The 22,011-nt window shown below is 35.8% G+C and overlaps 1 protein-coding gene across 3 annotated transcripts in view; it reads right to left on the bottom strand.

The window, feature by feature from the left end:
• Window positions 1-22,011, bottom strand: part of IFT80 (intraflagellar transport 80) — a 139,900-nt gene that overhangs the window by 81,730 nt on the left and 36,159 nt on the right. For all 3 annotated transcript variants that reach the window (XM_053903670.1, XM_053903671.1, XM_019440444.2), the window contains 3 exons: window positions 15,925-16,034; window positions 12,442-12,531; window positions 11,561-11,698 (listed from right to left, as the gene is read on the bottom strand). In XM_053903670.1, the coding sequence (XP_053759645.1) occupies window positions 11,561-11,698; window positions 12,442-12,531; window positions 15,925-16,034 (338 nt within the window). The remainder of the gene's footprint in view (window positions 1-11,560; window positions 11,699-12,441; window positions 12,532-15,924; window positions 16,035-22,011) is intronic.

Here is a 22,011-nt window from a genome sequence, read left to right as displayed (position 1 = left end):
GTACTGCATCTGTACAATTGATATATTGTCATTAAGAAAGGTTCACACTTGGGGTTCCTGGGTGGCTCAGTTGGTTAAACGTCCAGCTTCGGCTCAGGTCATGATCTCACAGTTCATGAGTTCAAGTCCTGTGTCGGGGTCTGTGCTGACAGCTCAGAGCCTGGAGCCTGCTTTGGATTCTGTGTCTCCCTCTCTCTCTGACCCAACCCTGTTCATGCTCTGTCTCTCTCTGTCTCAAAAATAAATAAACATTTTTAAAAAATAAATTAAAAAAAATTATTTATCCAGCAAGGCTGTCATTCAAAATGGAAAGAGAGTTTAAAAGTTTCCCAGACAAACAAAAGCTAAAGGAGTTCGTGACCACTAAGCCAGCCCTACAAGATATTTTAAGGGGGACTCTGAGTAGAGAAAAGAGAAAACAAAACAAAAAAGACGAAAGCAACAAAGACTAGAAAGGACCAGAGAATGTCACCAGAAACAGCAACTCTACAGGCAATACAATGGCACTAAATTCATATCTTTCAGTACTTACTCTAAATGTCAATGGACTAAATACTCCAATCAAAAGGAACAGGGTAATCAGAATGGATAAGAAAACAAGACCCATCCATATGCTATTTACAAGAGACTCGTTTGAGACCTAAAGACACCTACAGATTCAAAATTAGGGGATAGAAAACCATCTACCATGCTAATGGTCATCAAATGAAAGCTGGAGTAGCCATACTTATATCAGAAAAACTAGATTAAAAAAATTTTTTTAATGTTTACTTATTTTTGAGAGACAGAGAGAGACAGAGCGCAAGCAGGGGAGGGGCAGAGAGAGAGGGAGACACAGAATCTGAAGCAGGCTCCAGGCTCTGAGCTGTCAGCACAGAGCCCAACACGGGGCTTGAACTTGTAAACCTGCAGGAATATGACCTGAGCTGAAGTAGGACTCTTAACCTACCAAGCCACACAGGTGCCCCCAGACAAACTAGATTTTAAAATAAAGACTGTAACAATAGATGAAGAAGAACATTATATCACAATTAAGGGGTCTATCCACCACAATCTAACAATTGTAAATATTTATGTCACCAACGTGAAAGCACCCAAATATATAAATCAATTAATCACAAACATAAAGAAACTCGTTGATAATAGTAGGGTACTTCAACACCCCATTTACAGCAATGGACAGATCATGTAAGCAGAAAATCAACAAGGAAACAATGGCTCTGAATGACATATTAGACCAAATGGACTTGACGGATTTATTCAGAACATTTCATCCTAAAGCCGAATAAACATTCTTCTTGAAACCACGTGGAACATTCTCCAGAAAGGATCACATACTGGGTCGAAAAGCAGCTCTGAACAAGTACAAAAAAATCAAGACCACACCTTGCATATTTTCAGACCACAATGCTATGAAACTTGAAATCAGCCACAAGAAAAAATTTGGAAAGGTAACAAATACTTGAAGATTAAAGAACATTCTACTAAAGAATGACTGTGTTAACCAAGAAGTTAAAGAGGAAATTAAAAAGTACATGGAAGGCAATGAAAATGAAAACACAACAGCCCAAAACCTCTGGGATGCAGCAAAGGTGGCCATAAGAGCAATCCAGGCCTTCCTAAAGAAGGAAGAAAGGTCTTAAATACACAACCTAATTTTACACCTAAAAGAGCTAGGAAAAGATCAGTAAATAGAGCCCAAAACCAGCAAAAGAAGGGAAATAATAAAGTTCAGAGCAGAAATCAATGATATTGAAATAATAATAATAATAAAAAAGTAGAACTGATCAATGAAAGCAGGAGCTGATTCTTTGAAAGAATTAACAAAATTGATAAACCCCTAGCCAGTTTGATCAAAAAGAAAAAGGAAAGGACCCAAATTAATAAAATCTAGAATGAAAGAGGAGAGATCACAACCAACACTGCAGAAATAAAAACAATAATAAGAGAATATTATAGGCATTTATATGCCAACAAATTGGGCAATCTGGAAGAAATGGACAAATTCTTAGAAACACAGAAACTACCAAAACTGAAACAGGAAGAAATAGAAAATTTGAACAGAACCATAACCAGTAAAGAAATTGAATCAGTAATCAAAAATCTCCCAAAAAACAAGAGTCCAGGGCTGGATGGCTTTCCAGGGGACTTCTACCAAACATTTAAAGAAGAGTTAACACCTATTCTTTTGAAGTTGTTCCAAAAAACAGAAATGGAAGGAAAACTTCCAAACTCATTCTACAAGGGCAGCATTACCTTGTTCAAAGACCCCACAAAACCATACAAAGACCCCACAAAAAAGAACTACAGACCAATTACCCTGATGAACATGGATGCAAAATATTCTGAACAAGATACTAGCCAACTGGATCAAACAATACATTAAAATAATTGTTCACCACAATCAAGTAGGATTTATTCTTGGAATGCAGGGCTGGTTCAATATCTGCCAAACAAACAATGTGACACGTTACATTCATCAAACAAAGGATAAGAACCACATGATCCTCTCAATAGACACAGAGAAAGCATTTGACAAAACACAGCATCCTTTCTTGATAAAAACCCTCAAGAAAGTAGGGATAGAAGGATCATACCTCAAGATCATAACGGCTATATACTAAAGATGCATTGTTAATATCATCCACAATGGGGAAAAACTGAGAGCTTTCCCCCTAAGGTCAGGAACACGACAAAGATGTCCACTCTCACCATTGTTATTCAACATAGTGTTGGAAGTCCTAGCCTCAACAATCAGACAACACAAAGAAATGAGAGGCATCCAAATCAACAAGGAGGAAGTCAAACTTTTACTCTTTGCAAATGACATGATACTCTATGTGGAAAACCCAAAGACTCTACCAAAAAGCTGCTAGAACTGATACATGAATTCAGCAAAGTTGCAGGATATAAAATGAATGTACAGAAATTGGTTGCATATCTATACACCAATAATGAAGCAGCAGAAAGAGATATCAAGGAATCAATCCCATTTACAATCGCACCAAAACCCCATACCTAGGAATAAACCTAACCAAAGAGGTGAAAAATCTATACACTAAAAACTATAGAAAGCTTATGAAAGAAATTGAAGAAGACACAAAGAAATGGAAAAATATTCCATGCTCAAGGATTGGAAGAACAAATATTGTTAAAATGTCAATACTAGCCAAAGCAATCTACATATTCAAAGCAATCCCTATCAAAGTAACACGAGCATTCTTCACAGAGCTAGAACAAATAATCCTAAAATCTGTAGGAACCAGAAAAGACCCTGAATAGCCAAGGCAATCTTGAAAAAGAAAATCAAAGCAGGAGGCATCACAATTCCAGAGTTTAAGCTGCATTACAAAGCTGTAATCATCAAGACAGTTTGGTACTGGCACAAAAACAGACACTCAGATCAATGCAACAGAATTGAGAACCCAGAAATGGACCCACAAATGCATGGCCAGCTAATCTTTGACTAAGCAGGAAATAATATCCAATGGAAAAAAGACAGTCTCTTCAGCAAATGGTGCTGGGAAAACTGGACAGCGACATGCAGAAGAATGAACCTGGACCACTTTCTTACACCATTCACAAAAATAAACTCAAAATGGATGAAAGACCTAAAGGTAAGACAGGAAGCCATCAAAGTCTATAGGAGAAAACAGGCAACCATCTCTTTGATCTCAGCCGCCACCACTTACTTGACATGTTTCTGGAAGCAAGGGAAACAAAAGCAAAAACAAACTATTGGGACCTCATCAAGATAAAAAGCTTCTGCACAGCAAAGGAAACAATTAGCAAAACTAAAAGGCAACAGATGGAATGGGAGAAGATATTTGCAAATGACAGGAAGGGTTAGTATCCAAAATCTATAAAGAACTTATCAAACTCAATACCCAAAAGACAAATAATCCAGTGAAGAAATGGGCAAAAGACATGAATAGACACTTTTCAAAAGAAGATATCCAGATGGCTAACAGACACATGAAAAAATGCTTAACATCACTCATCATCAGGGAAATACAAATCAAAACCACAATGAGCTACCATCCCACACCTGTCAGAATGGCTAAAATTTACAACTCAGGTAATGACAGATGTCGGTAAGGATGCAGAGAAAGAGGAACCCTTTTGCACTGCTGGTGGGAATGCAAACTGGTGCAGCCACTCTGGAAAACAGTATGGAGGTTCCTCAAAAAATTAAAAATAGAACTACCCTAAGACCCAGCAATTGCACTACTAGGTATTTATCCAAGGGATACAGGTGTGCTGTTTTGAAGGGGCACATGCACCCCAATGCTTATAGCAGCACTATCAACAATAGCCAAAGTGTGGAAAGAGCCCAAATGTCCAACGACAGATCAATGAATAAAGAAGATAATGTGTATACATATACATACACACACACACACACACACACACACACACACACTCACACACTCACACACACATAATGGAGTATTACTCGGCAATCAAAAAGAAAAATCTTGCCATTTGCAACTATGTGGATGGAACTAGAGGGTATTATGCTAAGTGAAATTAGTCAGAGAAAGACAAAAATCATATGACTTCACTCATATGAGGACTTTAAGATACAAAACAGATGAACATAAGAGAAGGGAAGCAAAAATAATATAAAAACAGGGAGGGAGACAAAACATTAGAGACTCTTAAACATGGAGAACAGAGGGTTGCTGGAGGGATTGTGGGATGGGAGATTGGCTAAATGGGTAAGGGGCATTAAGGAATCTACTCCTAAAATCATTGTTGCACTATATGCTAACTAACTTGGATGTAAACTAAAAATAAATGAATTAATTAAATTTAAAAATAAATAAGTGAAACTATGACTTACATGTGAAAAAAAAGAAATGTTGAACATGTAGGTGAATATAAGACTATCTTTATTCTCTTAATTTCTTTAAAATGACTATGACTTTTAAAGCGAAAATTACAACATGCTGTGTAATGTGATACTTATGACAACTATAGCATAGAGAAGTAGCTAAATGGAGCCATATGGATACAAGATTCTTATATTTTACACAAAATGGTATAATATTAACTCCAAGTAGTGTATGAGACAAAATAAGCACCAAGAAATGCCCATTCTCTCTAGGTAAAGGACCAGGCAGAAGGAGGTGTTGCAGAATGGAATCCTTTTGACATAACTACCCTACTTGGGCACACACCATGAAAGAGGCCATGGCACTCTCCCTACAGTGTGTGCCTAAGAGACATTAGGATGGAACCCTATGGAACATTCCCACTCTGCACCCAAAGAACAGAGGTGACATCCCTCCTCCTCCCCACATGGTGCTGCCAAGGCTATGAGGTGGATCTTGGTCAGACCATTCCAGCCCTGCAATACTGAAGCAGCAGCCCTCCCCAATGAGCACTGTGAAGAGTGACAAGTAGGGTCCTGTCTCCTATCCCCAGTTTGCACTAATGATAGCGAAGAGGCAGCATTGACTCCTCTCAACAAGTTAGGGTAGGATTATGGAGAGGAGGGAGCAAGAGAAAGGTATTAAGTCTGTGTCTGAAGGCTTTGCAACATCATCAAGCAGCCCATCCATACATGCAACCCACTAGAATCAACACAGTAACACCACGACAACTGTACTGCAGTGCGGAAGCAAATACCACTTAGGTTTCAAATTTGCCTCTGGGTTAAAAACAGGGCAGACCAGAATAGCACTACAATGGCTTTAAAAATGAAACTGATATTTGAACCACAGTCCACAAAAGTGAGCCAGGACATGAGTTCTGAATTGATATAGGTAACTGCCTGATTAAATAGAAGATGTATATAGAAACCAGAGTTTCATATCAGCTTAGTCAGTGTCTTTTAAAAATAAAAATTCTAATTTTATGGTGAAATTTAATGGGAATATTAAATTTATTGTATAACAACTGAGTTAGAGCAGTATACCTATTCACAAAAATAGAACAACTTCTGCTTTTTCAGCGTAGGGAATATACTCAATGGTACTGTAATAGCATTGTACGGGGACAGTAGCTACACTTATAGTAAGCACAACAGTATATACACACAGAGTGGCCAAAGCACTATGTTGTATGCTTGAAACTAATGTAACGTGTGTCAACTATATTTCAATTTAAAATATCTGCTTTTTCAAATATTCCTGTCATCAATCTAGTTACATACTTGTATTGTAAGAAATATATTCAAACCAAAATCTAATCTGTCATTAACAGTCTCCAAGCAGTTGAGCTTTTTCCTCTCCACTAGAAATATTTCTTGAAAAACATTAAAAGACAATGTTTACAAAAACCATATTTTCTCTAGACCTAATATTTCACAGATAACCTGAAAGTTAATATCACCTTTATTCTTTGAAGCTTTTTTTTTTAATGTTTTTATTTATTTTTGAGAGAAAGCATGGAAGCGAGGGAGGGGCAGAGAGAGAGGGGATACAGGATCTGAAGTGGGCTCTGTGCTGACAGCAGAGAGCCTGATGCGGGGCTCAAGCCCACAAACTGTGAGCTCATGGCCTAAAGCCAAAATCAGACGCTGAACTGACTAAGCCACCTAGGCACACCTGAAGCTTTTTTTTTAATGTTTGTTTGTTTATTTATTTTGAGAGAGAGAGAGAGAGAGAGAGCAAGTGACAGAGGGGCAGGGAGAGAGGGAGAGAGAGAATCCCAAGCAGGGTCCATGCTCAGCATGGAGCCTGACAAGCATGACAGAGTGATCGATCCCATGAACCTGAGATCATGCCCTGAGCCAAAATCAAGAGTCAGATGCTTAACTGACTGAGCCACCCAGGCACCCCTCTTTAAAGCTTATTTTGTAAAATTACTAATTTTTGTTAAGGAATCCTAGATAAGAATTTTTAATAAAATTTTAGGAAACACTGCATTCAACTAAAAATTTGTGAAGAGCTCTCAAAATAGAAATCTGATAAATGTGTAGCAAATGTGAGGGTGCAGATCTTTCCTGAGGACCAGATTCTTATATCTAATATTGAAATTCTTCCACAAAGCCAGGCTTTGGATAAATGATTACTACTATTTAAACTTTAAGTTGCAGATTATGAGAGAAACAAAAAAGAAATAAGGAGATAAGAGTGACATTTCCAGGTTGAAGAGAACACGTACTTCTTTTTTTTTATGTTTATTTATTTATTTTCAGAGACAGGGAGAGTGCAGGCACAAGCAGGGGAGGGGAAGAGACAGAGGAGAGAGAGAATCCCAAGCAGGCTGCACACTGTCAGTGTGGAGCCAATGCGGGGTTCAAACCCACCAGTTGTGAGGTCATGACCTGAGCCAAAATCAAAAGCGAGGTGCTTAACCCGCTGAGCCACCCAGGTGCCCCTGTAGTTATTTCTTTTTCTTTTTTTTTCAAAAGTGTGTTTATTTTGAGAGAGAGACAGACATTCGGCCACAGAATATGCCCCTGGGTGAATGATTACTACTATTAATTACACAACTTTAAGTTACGAATTATGAGAAAAACAAAATTATTATAGCCCCAAAATAATTTTCCTTTTTTTTAAGTTTTATTTATTTATTTTGAGAGAGAGAGAGAGAGAGCGAGCATGAGCAGGAGAGGGGCAGAGAAAGGGAGAAAGAGAACCCATGATAGCATGGAGCCTGATGTGGGGCTCAAACTCCCGAACTGTGAGATCATGACCTAAGCCAAAAAATCAAGAGTTGGAGGCTTAATCGACTGAATCACCCAGGAACCCCTATCCTCAAAATAATTTTAAGTGAGACACATGCTAAGGAAGAATCAGAAGGATAAACTGTATGAGATTTTTTATCTTTTTAATTAGACTACTCTTTTTGGTATCACCTTCATTACCATTTACTATTTCATCTCTAAAGCGTTTTTTGTATACTAGAGCAAGCTTTACCACTTTTAGAACTCAGAAGAAATAATCAAATATCTCACATGTTTTATTTAAGTGTTCCTTCAAGTGTTGTCTGAGGAACACCTAACAAAGGTAACCAGGGAACTTCTTAAAAATACAAATCCCTGGACCCCATTCTACTGAGATTTTGATTCATCACATTATAAGTGGGGGCCCAAGAAGCTGCATTTTAGCAATGCCCCGGTGATACTTATGAATGTTAAAATTTAAGTAACTTGTTTTATTATTGTAATGATTGCACAGGGATCTTAATAAAATTATGTCACACAAACCCAGTGCAAATTATACCACACCATAAGAAGGTGTTATCCTCAGGCCAGCACCCAGACAATAAGGTACTCAAATCGAAACCCCGGTAATTATTCTTGACTCTTCCCACTATCCCTTTAATGTTTTTTTTTTAATGTTTCTTTATTTTTGAGAGAGAGAGACAGAGAGACAGAGCACGAGCTGGGGAGGGGCAGAGAGAGAGAGAGGGAGATACAGAATCCAAAGCAGGCTCCAGGCTCTGAGCTGTCAGCACAGAACCCAACATGGGGCTTGAACTCATGAACCACAAGATCATGACCTAAACCAAAGTCAGATGCTTAACCGACTGAGCCACCCTGGTGCTCCAGACTCTTCCCACTTTTTATAGGAAGAGTTCATCTCCTGAACCTGTCCACTTCTTCCCATCTCCACTGCTATTCCCTATCATTCAGGACAACATCACTTTCTTGTACTACTGCAAAAGCCTTTAATTAACCATCTTGCCTACAGTCTACTGTCCCTCTAATCCATCCTCCCTGCTGACCTCAGAGTACACTTCCCTAAAAATGCCAAATCTGATAATGTCATTACTTAAAGTGAAACAGTGGCCCAGTACTGCATGAGGATAAAATGCAAACTGCTTCTAATTTTTCTAACAGACTATAATTCCTTGCTTTTGCATGTTCTCTTCCCTCTCCTGTACCACTGCTCCTTTGATACCAAAGCAATATTTCCAATATTTGAATATTATCATGTTACTACCCACCAGCCACGGCTCTCTACTAACACACACCATTTTTCCAATTTCATTGTTTTAGCTGTTCAAAGGAAATCTTATTTTGATGTTCAACTAGTAAAACTGATTAATGTAGAGCTCTTCTGATTTTGGCTGGAGAAGAAGACTAGGAGCTCAACCCCCTCACCTCTTTTCTACCCTACAGCAACTCCTAAGAGTGCTCCACAGAAAATAATTTGATTTTTAAAAGCCAGACTCTTTTATGTGGCAAACACAGATCGGGTCCAAGAGTATCTTATCTCCTGGTACTATTCCAAGCAAAATCTTATTGACATTGCACAAAAGGCACCATACTGGGATACACAAAAGGTTCCTTCTACCTGCAACTCTCTTCCCCCAACTTATTTCCTTGAAGGACTACTAATTCTTCAAGTCTCAGCTCTCTAATCAATATCCACAGGCAAAATTAAGTTCTGCCACACCTTCATAGTGCTTGCACAAAATAAACCTCTTGTATAGCATTTATCACACTGTAGTATGAGTTTTATACCGATTCTCTATTAAACTGTCACAACTTGAGTGAAAATCTTTACATCTCCCTATCCCCAGTTTCTAAAATACTCTCCAATGAGCAGTATACAATGAGCAGTATAAAAGTAACATCTATTGAATAAAAGAACATATTTAAAATGCTATTCAAATCCTTAAAATATTATTATAATATATTCAGTCTGTTCAGTCAAATAAGGTAAAAAAAAATCCTTTTAGAAAGTTTAATTTTCCAGAATAGTTAATATTCTAATAATAGGTTTGGTATTTAATGAAGTAAGTCATTAATTATTCAAATCAATTCAACACCCCACATTTTAAAATTTTTAAATATTTTCATCAAAATAGCAATTTAAAATAATCATGTTTAAATCAACTTATTGGTGAATTATGGGGTATCTACTGTGTTATACAGATAACAGAGACCCATTGAGCTGTGGGATCTTATAAACTGTCTAAGGAGTCAACAATAATATACATAAAATTAACATGGAAAATATAAAAAGATAATACATTGTGAAAATGAGTATATATTCTATAGACTTAGAATCATTGCTGAAAAATCAGATAAAAATGAGATTATCTGATATAACACCTTGATGTTATAGCTAAAATAAGAGAGACCTTAGGTAAGAGGAAGTTAGAAAAATGAATACCTATGGAAGGTATCAGGAAAGGAAGTCAAACAACAGATGGGCCTTAAAGAATGGGTAGGAGGTGCCTGGGTGGCTCAGTCAGTTAAGTGTCCAACTTCAGCTCAGGTCATGATCTCGTGGTTCCTGAGTTTGAGCCCCACATTGGGCTCTGTGCTGACAGCTCAGAGTCTAGAGCCTGCTTCAGATTCTGTGTCTCCCTCTCTCTCTGCCCCTGCCCCACTTGCACTCTGTGTCTCTGTCTCAGTCTCTGTCTCTGTCTCTCTCTCAAAAATAAATAAACATTTGGGGCACCTGGGTGTCTCAGTCGGTTAAGCGTCCGACTTCAGCTCAGGTCATGATCTCGCGGTCCGTGAGTTCGAGCCCCGCGTCGGGCTCTGTGCTGACAGCTCAGAGCCTGGAGCCTGTTTCGGATTCTGTGTCTCCCTCTCTCTCTGACCCTCCCCCATTCATGCTCTGTCTCTCTCTGTCTCAAAAATAAATAAACGTTAAAAAAATTTAAATAAATAAATAAATAAGTAAACATTTAAAATTTTTTAAAAAAATGGGTAGAATTCAGTAAATATAAGACAGAGGTGAGAGCATTCCATGAAAGGAAGGATAAGTAAGGAGGTTAATGATGGGCAGAGGAGATTCATGAGACTGATTTGAGCACAGATACAAGTTAGGGAGCTGTGGGGAAAAAAGACTAAATGGATTTTATGGCACCAGGGTTCAGACAGTTTATAAAGCCAGGCAGAAGACTTCATATTTTATGTGGCACAAAAAAAATTACCAGAAAACTTAATAGATCATTTATAAAGCTTTAATAATTGTAAGTTAACTGTCTTATTTTGCATTCAAGGAAAATAAGCCACAGAACAATTATGTGATTTCCTCTTATTTAGGAATAGTATAGAATAACCCTACTCCAAACTCGGCTGCTTCTGGAACACTTTGATGAAATAACTCATTATTCAACTACAGTCGGTAAATGCTCTTGAGCTTCACTGCTTGCCTAATTTCTAAACAGAATTTGGATGAAGAGCACTTTCTTGTGAGGAACAAGTCCCCCATGTATTCAAACATGAATTCTTGACAAAAACCCAATTTCTCTGGTTTTAAGATGATTATTTTTAAAATTTACTATCAATTCCATACCAAACATATGCAAAATTTCTATATGAAACATATTGACAGTTTAAAAAAAAAAGTTTAAAATTGAACTCTCCCTTTTGATTGAGTAGAAATCTTTACTTCTCCATCTTTCATAACCATGCTTAAAGTATTTCCAGAAAGAAAAATAGTAAAGAATATACCCATTCTTCAAACTGTATGGTCCCATAAATCTGGAATTGACTGAACCAGTATATTCAGAAGACAAATCAGAAAGATGCAGTCAAATGCATTCATTGAAAATATTTTTTAAAGATTGTGAACCAGGTGTGTTATGCATTACCACATTTATGACAGCACATCTGTGATTGTTCACCATTATAACTTACCCCAGTTTTATCACACAAGCGTAAAGTATGAAACGATCCAACAGCAAATAATTCTCCATCTGGAGCCCAGGCAACTGAGGTAATAGGATGCTCATGAGGTTGTGAATTGTACAGAGGACGGCCATAACTATCCCATACCTAAAACAGCAAATTAAAAAATCTTTTATAACACTCACCACATTATTACAGACAAGTTTGTCCTACAGTAAGGTATCAATTAAAGACTCATAAATCATTACTTTATAATAATAGTAATTAAATGTCTTTACTACCACACAAGGGGGAAAAGCTGTATTCTTTAAAACCTATATATCACAAAAAATACTTTATGATAACATAATAATTTTCCAATTTCACCACATCTTTGATTAATCATATAAACTACACACCTTGAGTCCTTTTAAATTTAACAATACATTTTTGAGATGTTGTTTTTTTGCTTAAATTTTTTTCTCAGTAAGTGCTCTATCAACTTTCCCTACAAGTATTTATTTCAATTAAATTTCCTCTAATTCCAGTTACATTAAATCTTATTCTTTATTATAAATGATTTTGGTCTGAAGCTAAATAAACAATGTTTAATAAGCCAGTAAAAATTATTTTTAAAACTTCAACTAAGGGTGATTTAAATATTCAGCAAAACTAGAAGTTGCATTTATGTTGCTACTCATTAAGTCAAATTCTATGGGTCAATGAGAGAGGTCAATGAGAAAGTCAACACTTTAAAATATCACTTAAAATTATAAAATATCAATTTGTTGAATTATTATAGTTACAAGATGTAGCTAAAGTGAAGGACTAAAAGCATATTCTTATATGTTGAATACTTTTCACCTAAATTCAATTCTTTCATCCAGGTGATAGATTCAAATGTTACATACCTTATATTTACAATCCTCACCAGCAGATAAAATTAGATCATTGACAGAGTTCCAATCTACTTTTAAAATAATGCCATCATGAGCTTTCCACTATGAGAAAAAAGTAAGATATTAATTATAACTTCAAGAGCACTGAAAAGTTATTTGCTTTTTTTTTAATAAAGGACATTTTGCCTAATGATTCTCTCATCCTGTCCTTGGAGATTTCTATCTTTCTTTCATAGCTGTTATGTATAATCTCATTTTCTTGTTTCATTTCTAATTTAAAGTAATGAAAACACTTAGCACTATGACATCCACTATATAGCTTACATCCTTATAAATCTCTTCAGTTGCCTAGACTCCAGATGGAAAATCTCTTGCTGTTGAACTATTTCAAGTTTGACATGTATGTGATAACAGTGTTATGAATCCAAATCTTGCTTTCTTCTATACAGTTTATCCAACCAAAGATAATGCCTTTATTCTTATTTACTAATTTTCTTTTTTTTAACTTTTATTACATGATCATCTTCTTTAGTACTCTGTTCATTCTCCTCTGCATATTTTCCTAAGCTTCATTCTCTTTACCTGAATGTCTCTAGAGTAGTCACTGAACTCTATAAGAAACTGCTACTGCATTTATCATATAACAAAAGGATGTTTTCCACAGATACGTACATATTCTATTATATATATATAGAGAGAGAGAGAGAGAGAGAAAGAGAATGCCTACATATATACATATATATATATGTGTGTGTGTGTGTGTGTGTGTGTGTGTCACCCAGAAATTGGCAATCTAGAAAGTAAGCATGGATGCTTTCTTGCTTTTTAAATACAATCCACGTGTCCATTTAGCTATTACCACAAGTAATTAAAAAGCTATCTTTTATCATGTTTAGGCAGAATAATACAACTTAAAAAGAATTAATTTTCCTTGAAGACCATAAGGTACATTTTAATGTCTGAGCCAATTAATTTCACATCAAAGAGTAACCAATGTTAAGGGCTCTATTGACCCTTCCCAACCTATTGTTCTTAATGTACACAGAGTAAAATTAAATTAGGGTCAAATAAGCTCTAAGAAGAAGCAATAATTCATAGCTTGTTTACTGAAGATATATAAAAAATATGCACTCTGAAAAACAAATGTTTTGATAATATATTTTAAAAAGCAGTAATTCACACAATTTACTGCCAACTTAATACAATGTCCTCAAATAAACTACAAGGACAAAAACAACAAAACATAGACACAGATATGGGTATATACAGATACACACACACACACACACACAGATTCTCAAGAGTCTCATTTCAAAGCTGTAAAAATAAATTTTTGCATATTCAAAAGTTAGGAATAAAATAGGATTTAAACTTTTCTTCTACTATGATTTAGGATTATCAGTTTATATATTACATATATTTATATACTATACATAAGGCATAGACAGTTTTCAATTATATCTCCATGAATTGCACAATCTGTGAAATTCCTTTGAACAGAAGCAAGCTCCTTGAAGGCAGGAACTGTTCTGTTTCACTTTGCATTATGTCACACACGGCATGGTCCTTGGTATATAGTATGTATGCACTACATTTTCACTGAATAAATAAATTTTTAAAAAGTCTCTTCACTATAAAACCAACTTCTGGGTCTCTAGAAGAGTCCCTAGAGCTTTAAAGGAAAATCAGGTATTTACTTTTGAACTGTATTCTACAAGCAAGAATTAATTAAGCGTTCCTTTTGTGGACAATACAAATTTTAATGTGTTTATGCCCAAGGAAAACTGCTGCAGCTTTAGTTTACCAAAAAGAAAAAAAAGAAAATTTGCATTAAGTTACTAATTATACTTCAACTCTTCTTCCACTCTAGCTGAATTTTGACAATGGATACTTTTCTTTCCCTCCACTACATGCTGGCCCATAAGCTCTACTAGACCACTAAACTATAATTTAACTTCCTGAGTTTCATTTATATAAGCCTAATTACAGGTATCTCAATAAATCACATAACTATAAACTAAAGATTCATCTTGCCTGTTTTGCTGTACAATTTCAAAGTAGAGTTTTGGAGTCTGAGTGGTGTGGAAGGAGTTTGACTAAAGGCAGGCAGAACTAGTTCTCTTTTGCAGCTTCTTCTGTTTGCCCAAATTTTTTACCTTAGTTGCCTTAGAGCAAGGACCTGTATCTTCTATTTCTTGTTTGTCGCATAGTTCTTAGCAGAGTGTTCTGCATGCAGTAAAAATTTAAATGCATGTTGACTTTATAAAATATATATAACATAACCTACATAGAAGTTGTAGAAACTCAATACATTTGTAGAAACTCAATATGGAAACTCAATAACATTTCTATCCCCTTACTCCCCAAATCTATTACCTACTCAGCTATTAAATCTGATGCTGCTTCTTAAATCACTTTTATACCCATTGTAGTTGGTCAGTCTCTAACACCAAATCCCTTACTCAAGACCCAGTCATTTCTACATCTTTTTTTTCTGACCTCCTTGGCTCTAATTTATTGGGGGCTGACTAAAAGGTAGAGATGACATAATAACTCATAATAATAACTATAGTAATGAGTACTCTATATTGAGTGCTTACTCTATGCACTCAATATGCTTATTGTATACACTGTCCTATGCACTTTGCAATTTAATTCATTTAATCTTCACAACAATCCTACTAAGTGGGTATTAGCATCACAACTAAGAGATGAGAAAGCTGAGAATCAAAGATATTTTATAACTTGCCTAAAGTTACATTTAGATAAATAAGTGAACATCCTAAAACCATGTGACAAACTCCAAAGCCTATATTTTTATTACCAACACTACACTGTGTCATTATCAAAATAAAATATGATTCTGCATTTTAACAATGAAATCAAACATGAAAATACTGAATATAGGCTTAAGGTTTCCCATTAATTTGTCCTACTCTGACTTGTCTTAACTGCCACCGTTGTTTTGCTTCTATATAACTGGTAAAATTATATATACCTAATTTGTTCTAAACATTACATTTATGACCTCTCCACTCTAAAAATACCAAAGAATGCAATGGTCTTAGAGAAAGCTTAAGTGTATTGAACAGATGATGTTGAAGAGGAGGAGGAGGATGCTAGTTATAATGATAAAAAAAACACAGTCTAAACTTTTAAAGTTTTATGATTTCACCCTGTTTTGTCTTAAATCTATACATGTGAGGCTGATTGTGCTAAATTTAAAGATGCCTGCCATGCCAAATCATGAGACAATTTAGTAACTCTAAACACATTTATGATTTGCTAGAATAATGTAAATTGGATAAGGAGGAAGTGAACCTTGTTAGAAACATAACCAGATATCCCCTATTCTGTAATAAAGGCTAATAAAAACACACACTTAAAAGTCAGACATAAAGAGACCACCCAGAAGAAAGAGACTCCTAAGAAAGTGACCTCTTATTTAGCAGTCCAGCAGGTCCTGATAACAATTTGCAAATACCTGAGAAGTACCTGTAAAACTTTAGCATTTGGTTGAAGAGGTTTAATGATCAGCTGCTTGCCTGCTGTGTAAAGAACCTTTTCTGAATCAGGGCCCCACACTACTGAATATACTGGTGTTCCTGTGAAAAGGAAAAGAAAAAAAAACTGATAAATTTTCATTATTATGCCTTATAATAAAAGAGCTAGTTAAGAGGATCAAAAAAGCGCATATTTTCAGACCACAACGCTATGAAACTGGAAATCAACCACAAGAAAAAATTTGGAAAGGTACCAAATACTTGGAGACTGAAGAACATCCTACTAAAGAATGAATGGGCTAACCAAGAAGTTAAAGACAAAATTGAAAAGCATATGGAAGCCAATGAAAATGATAACACCACAATCCAAAACCTCTGGGACACAGCAAAGGCGGTCATAAGAGGAAACTATATAGCAATCCAGGCCTTCCTAAAGAGGGAAGAAAGATCTCAGATACACAACCTAACCTTATGCCTTAAAGAGCTGGAAAAAGAACAGCAAATAAAACCCAAAACCAGCAGAAGACAGGAAATAATAAAGATCAGAGCAGAAATTAATGCTACTGAAACCAAAAAAACAGTAGAACAGATCAATGAAAACAGAAGCTGGTTCTTTGAAAGAATTAACAAAATTGATAAACCACTAGCCAGTTTGATCAAGAAGAAAAAGGAAAGGACCCAAATAAATAAAATCAAGAATGAAAGAGGAGAGATCACAACCAACACAGCAGAAGTAAAAACAATAATAAAAGAATACTATGACCAATTATATGCCAATAAAATGGGCAATCTGGAAGAAATGGACAACTTCCTAGAAACATATACACTACCAAAACTGAAACAGGAAGAAATAGAAAATTTGAACAGACCCATAACCAGTAAGGAAATCGAATTAGTAATAAAAAATCTGCCAAGAAACAAGAGTCCAGGGCCAGATGGCTTTCCAGGGGAATTCTACCAATCATTTAAGGAACAGTTAACACCTACTTTCTTGAAGGTGTTCCAAAAAATAGAAATGGAAGGAAAACTTCCAAACTCTTCGTATGAAGCCAGCATTACCTTGATTCCAAAACCAGAGAGAGACCCCACTAAAAAGGAGAACTATAGACCAATTTCCCTGAAGAACATGGATGCAAAAATCCTCAACAAGATATTAGCCAACTGGATCCAACAATATATTAAAAAAATTCTTCACCACGACCAAGTGGGATTTATACCTGGGATGCAGGGCTGGTTCAATATCCGCAAAACAATTAACATGATTCATCACATCAGTAAAAGAAAGGACAAGAACCATATGATCCTCTCAAAAGATGCAGAGGAAACATTTGACAAAATACAGCATCCTTTCTTAAAAAAAGCCCTCAAGAAAGTAGGGATAGAAGGATCATACCTTGAGATAATAAACCCCATATATGAACAACCCAACACTAATATCACCCTCAATGGGGAAAAACTGACAGCTTTCCCCCTAAGGTCAGGTCCACTCTCGCCACTGTTATTCAACATAGTATTGGAAGTCTTAGCCTCTGCAATCAGACAACACAAAGAAATAAAAGGCATCCAAATCGGCCAGGAGGAGGTCAAACTTTTACTCTTCGCAGATGACATGATACTCTGTATGGAAAACCCAAAAGATTCCACCAAAAAACTGCTAGAATTGATTCATGAATTCAGCAAAGTTGCAGGATATAAAATCAATTCACAGAAATCAGTTGCATTCCTATACACCAACAATGAAGCAACAGAAGGAGAAATCAAGGAATTGATCCCATTTACAGTTGCACAAAAAACCATAAAATACCTAGGAATAAATCTAACCAAAGAGGTGAAAAATCTATACACTGAAAACTATAGAAACTTTATGGAAGAAATTGAAGAAGACACAAAAAAATGGAAAAAGAGTCCATGCTCCTGGAGAGGAAGAACAAATACTGTTAAAATGTCGATACTACCCAAAGCAATCTACGTATTCCATGCAATCCCTATCAAAATAACACCAGCATTCTTCACATAACTAGAACAAATAATCCTAAAATTTGTATGGAACCAGAAAAGACCCCCAATAGCCAAAGCAATCTTTTTTTTTTTTTTTTTTCAACGTTTTTTATTTATTTTTGGGACAGAGAGAGACAGAGCATGAACGGGGGAGGGGCAGAGAGAGAGGGAGACACAGAATCGGAAACAGGCTCCAGGCTCCGAGCCATCAGCCCAGAGCCTGACGCGGGGCTCGAACTCACGGGCCGCGAGATCGTGACCTGGCTGAAGTCGGACGCTTAACCGACTGCGCCACCCAGGCGCCCCAAGCCAAAGCAATCTTGAAAAAGAAAACCAAAGCAGGAGGCATACAAGCTGTAATCATCAAGACAGTAGGGTACTGGCACAAGAACAGACACTCAGATCAATGGAACAGAATAGAGAACCCAGAAATGGACCCACAAACGTATGGCCAACTAATCTTTGACCAAGCAGGAAAGAATATCCAATGGAATAAAGACAGTCTCTTCAGCAAATGGTGCTGGGAAAACTGGACAGTGGCATGCAGAAGAATGAACCTGGACCACTTTCTTACACCATACACAAAAATAAACTCAAAATGGATGAACGACCTCAATGTAAGACAGGAAGCCAACAAAATCCTCGAGGAGAAAGCAGGCAAAAACCTCTTTGATCTTGGCCGCAGCAACTTCTTACTCCACACACCTCCAGAGGGAAGAGAAACAAAAGCAAAAATGAACTACTGGGACCTCATCAAAATAAAAAGCTTCTGCACAGCAAAGGAAACAATCAGCAAAACTAAAAGGCAACTGACAGAATGGGAGAAGATATTTGCAAATGACATAACAGATAAAGGGTTAGTATCCAAAATCTATAAAGAATTTACCAAACTCAACACCCAAAAAACAAATAATCCAGTGAAGAAATGGGCAAAAGACATGAATAGACACTTCTCCAAAGGAGACATCCAGATTTCCAACCGACACATGAAAAAATGCTCAACATCACTTGTCATCAGGGAAATACAAATCAAAACCACAATGAGATACCACCTTACACCTGTCAGAACGGCTAACATTAACAACTTAGGCAACAACAGATGTTGGCAAGGATGTGGAGAAAGAGGATCTCTTTTGCATTGTTGGTAGCAATGCAAGCTAGTGCAGCCACTCTAGAAAACAGTATGGAGGTTCCTCAAAAAATTAAAAATACACCTACCCTATGACCCAGCAATTGCACTACTAGGCATTTATCCACAGGATACAGGTGTGCTGTTTCAAAGGGACACATGCACCCCCATGTTTGTAGCAGCACTATCAACAATAGCCAAAGTATGGAAAGAGCCCAAATGTCCATCGATGGATGAATGGATAAGGAAAATGTGGTATATATACACAATGGAGTGTTACTCAGCAATCAAAAAGAATGAAATCTTGCCATTTGCAACTACGTGGATGGAACTGGAGGGTGTTATACTAAGTGAAATTAGTCAGAGAAAGACAAAAATCATATGACTTCATTCATATGAGGACTTTAAGAGACAAAAGAGATGAACATAAGGGAAGGGAAACAAAAACAATATAAAAGCAGGGAGGGGAACAAAGCAGAAAAGACTCATAAATATGTAGAACAAACTGAGGGTTGCTGGAGGGGTTGTGGGAGGGGGGATGGGCTAAATGGGTAAGGGGCATTAAGCAATCTACTCCTGAAATCATTGTTGCAGTATACGCTAATTTGTATGTAAATTTTAAAAAATAAAAAACAAAATTCTGACCCAGTTACCTATCCATTAGGAAAGTGAATGAAGGTGAACAATTAATCTATGAAATATTAATCCTACTATATTTCTAAAGCCAAGCTTTTAAAATATTGTCTGGAACTCCTAAGTCAGACTATTGTAGCAGTTGGCTTTCTGTGAATGAATAAATGAATCTTTCTGTAATTTACATTTTCACTAAAATGAAATCTGAATCTGAGGATTTATGGGCAATCAATAAGATTTAATTGTTTATTTAAATGCAAACCCAACTGATGCTAATCAACAGGGAGTAATTAGTAATTAACAGGGAGTAAATTTCAGTAAATGTTTGTGTTCAAGTGGCACCCTACTTCCTTTATGCCATTTTCTTCCTAATCAGAATATAATTCAGCTGTAAGTCTCAGTGGTTTAAGGGATTTAGAAAATCTAGTTTAGACCTAATCCAAAAAAAAAAAAAAAAAACCACCATAAAGTATGCCTTCTATTTATTGAGTTTTATATTGGGTCTTAATATGCTATTCAATCTATGACATCCAGGATTGTTCTCTATCAGAGGAACCTACAGATGGCCAACCTCAGAAGGCACTTCTTCGGTACTTGGTAAGTATGTTCTCTTTTAATATTCTCTGGAAGTAGCCAGGAGCTGACCTGGCTGGGCTTCACAAGTAAATCTCCAAATGAACAGAATTCCTCTCTAATAAATTTCTCAGAAAATGTAAATCAAAATTTGAGATATTTCAAATGTGGTTCTTGATGATTACTGGAAGGGAATAGGGGCGGAAAGATTATTTGATACAATGAGAAATATAGGTACCTTCTTTATTCCCAGTATTATAGTTGTAATTATTGTTCAAAAAAAGTAACTTAATATGTTTTAATTAAAGATCATCATGAATATATTCAGTAAAATTACACTTTCCTGGGGTGTTTACTAAACTATGACAAACATCTATCCTCAAGGAAATAATTCAGTAAATACAACTCCCATTGAGTTATACAGGATGTGACTCTAGCCCTTTAGTTGTGGTAAAAGGCACAGTTGGGGTATAGGATGAGGAGCTATGGACGCTTTTGTCCTCTTTAACATTGAATCTGGTGCCTCATTAAGTCAGCTGTGTCACCATTTCCTTGCTTACAAATCTTACAAATCTTCAGAATTCTTATCTTCCGTGTTGGAACTTAGTGATTATTCACTTCCTGTTTAAAAAATATTTTTAAACAATAATACTGTTTAAAAAACAGATATAATAATGTATTGTATAAAACAAAATAAGCTTATAGAGGAAAAGTTAAGCAATTCCTTTGTAATACATGAGGCTTTTAATCACATTTGTTCAATCAGAACACAAATATAGGGTTATGATAGGTAAGATTAATAGCCAAGTCTCATTAGTTAAATCTTCTTAACCACCAATATTCAAAATGGGTATAACATCAAGAACTAAGAGAAGTCTTCATTTTATTCAGCTCTTATATTTATAATAAAATGTTAAGTGTAAAACTAGTATATTCATGAAAGTTTTCTTTCCCAAAAGGAGACATACAATACAATTTCCAATTTGGGTAGTTCGGATAAAGATTATTACTGAAAGTAGATAAATTAGCTTCATAAAGAAAATTATGGTTTCTATTATGATGAAATCTATCCCACTTGCACTTCAAACAAATCTGTAATATTTAAAATGTTTTTTAAAAAATATCCTTATTAAAGCATTGACTTACTCCCAGAGCCACACTTCACTTCGCAAAGTCAGTATGAAAATAACAAATATAGCCTTCAGGTTGAATAAGTTTACTATAAAAAGTTTAGCAAAATATGTAATAAGATGTTATTAATTCAAACATTAACAAAAAAATGGACAAAAAAACAAAAGTAGTTTCAGAAGAATTAAATAATGTCTTGCTTTTTATATTGGGAATTTTCATTTATGCTCCATTTCAGTTAAGACACTCAAAAAGATCTTGTTTTTCTGACTTTGTACACTAAGATCACATGACCCTTTTGACATTTTTTAAGAAACCACATGCACCTGGGGTTGTGTTAAATGTCAGACCCTTATCTCTCTGTAAAACAAATTATCTAAATTCTTTCAACCTGTTGAAGGCATTTTAAACCACAGAAGAGGAGACAAAAATGTATTTCGATTGTTTTAAGGAAGTGCATGGTCAAATATACCATGTTTTTCACACTCATACTAAAAAGTAGCCCCTAAAATGTTGTTTTTGTATGTTTTTAAGAATGCTTTGAAACAAACTCTTCACTACTACACTGAAGAATTAGCTATCTTTGCCTTCAATGTAATATAGGTCTACATTGGGTAT

Source organism: Panthera pardus, unplaced genomic scaffold (genome assembly GCF_024362965.1).
Source record: "Panthera pardus isolate Hobbes unplaced genomic scaffold, ASM2436296v1 HiC_scaffold_16, whole genome shotgun sequence".
Lineage (NCBI taxonomy): Eukaryota > Metazoa > Chordata > Mammalia > Carnivora > Felidae > Panthera > Panthera pardus.
This window is presented reverse-complemented; position numbering and strand designations above follow the sequence as displayed.